Here is a 2889-nt window from a genome sequence, read left to right as displayed (position 1 = left end):
GATGTATAAATTTCTTATTATAAATGTATATTAATTGGTTTTTATAATAAATGTGTATTTTTTTTAAATGATTTAGTCAATAGTATATAAATTACAAAAAATTAAATAAAAATTATATATAAAATATAAAGTCATTTATAAGATATGTCTGACTAAATCACCGATCAAAAATTACACATACATCATAACAACTATTAATTGAATAATGGTTTGAGAATTAAAGAGTACAATTAATTATAGATGATGTTGTATATTGTTAAAAAATAAATAAATAAATAAATTTGATGTTAGATATGGCAAATTTCTAAAGGACGTGACATCTTAAGAATCATTGATAATAAATAATAGATTGACACGGTTCGTTCACATACTATAGATGGCAAATCCGAATCCTGGTGACGCTGCAATAATAAAGAAGATTAAAGCAAAGATGGAGAAGGCATTGCCTCTCTTTACGGAGGAATGCTGCATCTATAGGGTGCCTCATGAGATTCGCAAGGTCAAAGAAGATGCATACACTCCAAAGGTTGTTTCAATTGGTCCTTTTCATCATAGGGATCCAAACTTGCAAAAGATGGAGGGCCAGAAAACAATATATTTCAAAGAATTCATTGAAAGAAGCGAGACGAAGAACTTGGAAAGTTTTGTGAGTTGCGTGCAAGAAGTGGAGCCAAAGGTTCGTGGTTGCTACTCAGATGACATCAAGCTTAGTGAGGAAGAACATGTTATGGTAATATTGGTGGACTGCTGCTTCATATTAGAGATTTTACTCAAGTTCCATTTCAAGCAGTGGTCAAGTCATGATGTCTTTGTTCTGTCACCTTGGTTATGGCCCTATTTGAAACATGATTTGCTGATGCTTGAGAATCAAGTCCCTTTCTTTGTTCTTGAAAAGCTTTACAATCTAGCTTTTCCTTCTACCTCAAATCCTTCACTGTTAACTCTCACTCGTTATATCCTTCCTCGTGTTATCATTTCTGGTAATAGGGACGAGCTATCCTTAACCAATGTTGGTAGAATAGCTCATTTCACAGACCTAACAAGAAAGCTTCTGTTATTATCTTCTGACTTATCAATCTCTGAATGCTCAAGAGAAGCGCATCTAACGCACCTCTATACTGCAACTCAGCTGAGGGAAGCAGGAGTGAAGTTTGAGGTAAAGAAAACTAGTAACTGCTTACTAGACTTGCAACTTTCTGATCATACTCTTAGAATTCCATTCATCAGAGTGGTGGACTCTACCGAAGTTGTTTTGAGAAATTTGTTAGCTTTCGAGCAATGTCACTGTATCTACAAATCCTACCTTACTGACTATATCGCTGTCATTGATTTTCTTATCAACACAGACGAAGATGTGGATTTGTTGATTAAGAATGGAATAATTGAGAATTGGTTAGGTGATAGCAATGCAGTGGCTAAAATGTTCAATGGTCTTACAGTGAACATTGTGACTCGAAATTTTAATGTGAAATATTCTTGTATTCTTAAAGGCTTGAATGATTTCTGTGAGAAGCCTTGGAACAGAAAAGTAGCAACTTTGAAGCGCGACTACTGCAACACTCCGTGGAAGACGGTAGCTTCCATTGCTGGAATTTTTCTGCTTATTCTCACTCTTGTTCAGACAGTATTTTCGATCCTTCAAGTTGTACTCTAGTACTATATTAATGTTTGTATTGTGTTGTGTTGTGTTGGATGATTATGTTAATGTTCAATATGGTGTGGCAGATTTAATATTATTTGTATTTTAAAGTTATTGAAATGTTTGTTATCAACATTGATAACCATAACCCATGTATAATGTATTTATTGAAGACCACTTCATATGGTAGCTCCCTTTTCTGTAATTGTATCAGGTTTGAATGTGATTTTTGTTTTATTATTGTTGTATTCTATAAGTTATTTACACGTCTTTATTACGAAGTTAGTATTCAAAATCAATTGGCTCTCTAAATTTGCATATCAATCTTAATTTAGTTCTTGAAATTTTTATTATTTTTATTTAGTCTACAAATTTTGTAAACATGACTCATGTTAGTCTATTTTGAGATAATTTTCAACACATAAAGCTGAATGTCACATTAGACTCTGTAAAGCATCGTCATTTTTGTTTTGGCATTCAAATAGCTAAAAAACATCATGAGTAGTATTTATTGAAATTTTTTCGTCCAAAACAAATGATCCAACATCGTTTTTAGGCTATTTGAACGCCAAAACCAAAACAATATCATTTTACAAGTTCTAGCGTGATATTTGTCTGTCCATGTCAAAACTCCATTAACATTTGTGTGTCGAAAATTTTTCTAATGACTAAATGTGAGTCACGTTTATAAAATTTAAAGATTAAATAAAAACAATTGAAATTTCAAAAACTAAATTGAAGTTCATGTATAAATTCAGAGACCAAATTAAATATTAACTCATTCAAACATCATGTTTTATCTTAAATACAGCTAGGAATGCTTTTCAATTTCAATTGTACCATAAAAAATGTCCATAGACTAAGTCTTGAATCAAACTTAGAAAAGTAACAAGGAAAAAAAATACTAACATTCATACAACTAAACGAGAAGGTAATATTATTAAGTGGATATTACCAAATAGAGGATGTTATTTAAACATTGACAAATAAGTATTAACTGAACATCCACCATGATCTAAAAATTTAAAATATTTTTATATAAAATTTATAAGTTAATCTATAATTCCTAAGTATCTTTAATTTAGATTAAATATTTTGTCTACAAAAATCTAAATAAATGAAACACAAAATTATGCACAGGCAACGAAATAAATCTTAAAAGTTTGCAAATCTCATCCCTAATTAAGAGAAACAGAATAATAGAAACTTTTTAATTTTTCACCAATTTTATATACATCACATAATGCTTG

General features: G+C 30.7%; 1 protein-coding gene across 1 annotated transcript in view; it reads left to right on the top strand.

Moving 5' to 3' along the window:
• LOC107606522 (UPF0481 protein At3g47200-like) overlaps positions 1-1828 on the top strand; it is a 5750-nt gene extending 3922 nt beyond the window's left edge. Inside the window, exon 2 of the mRNA XM_016308576.2 lies at positions 377-1828. Coding sequence (XP_016164062.1) covers positions 377-1654 — 1278 coding nt within the window. The 3' untranslated portion in view covers positions 1655-1828. The remainder of the gene's footprint in view (positions 1-376) is intronic.

Source organism: Arachis ipaensis, chromosome B07, assembly GCF_000816755.2.
Source record: "Arachis ipaensis cultivar K30076 chromosome B07, Araip1.1, whole genome shotgun sequence".
Lineage (NCBI taxonomy): Eukaryota > Viridiplantae > Streptophyta > Magnoliopsida > Fabales > Fabaceae > Arachis > Arachis ipaensis.
Note: the sequence above shows the minus strand (reverse complement) of the source record. Positions and strands in the feature narration are given on the sequence as shown.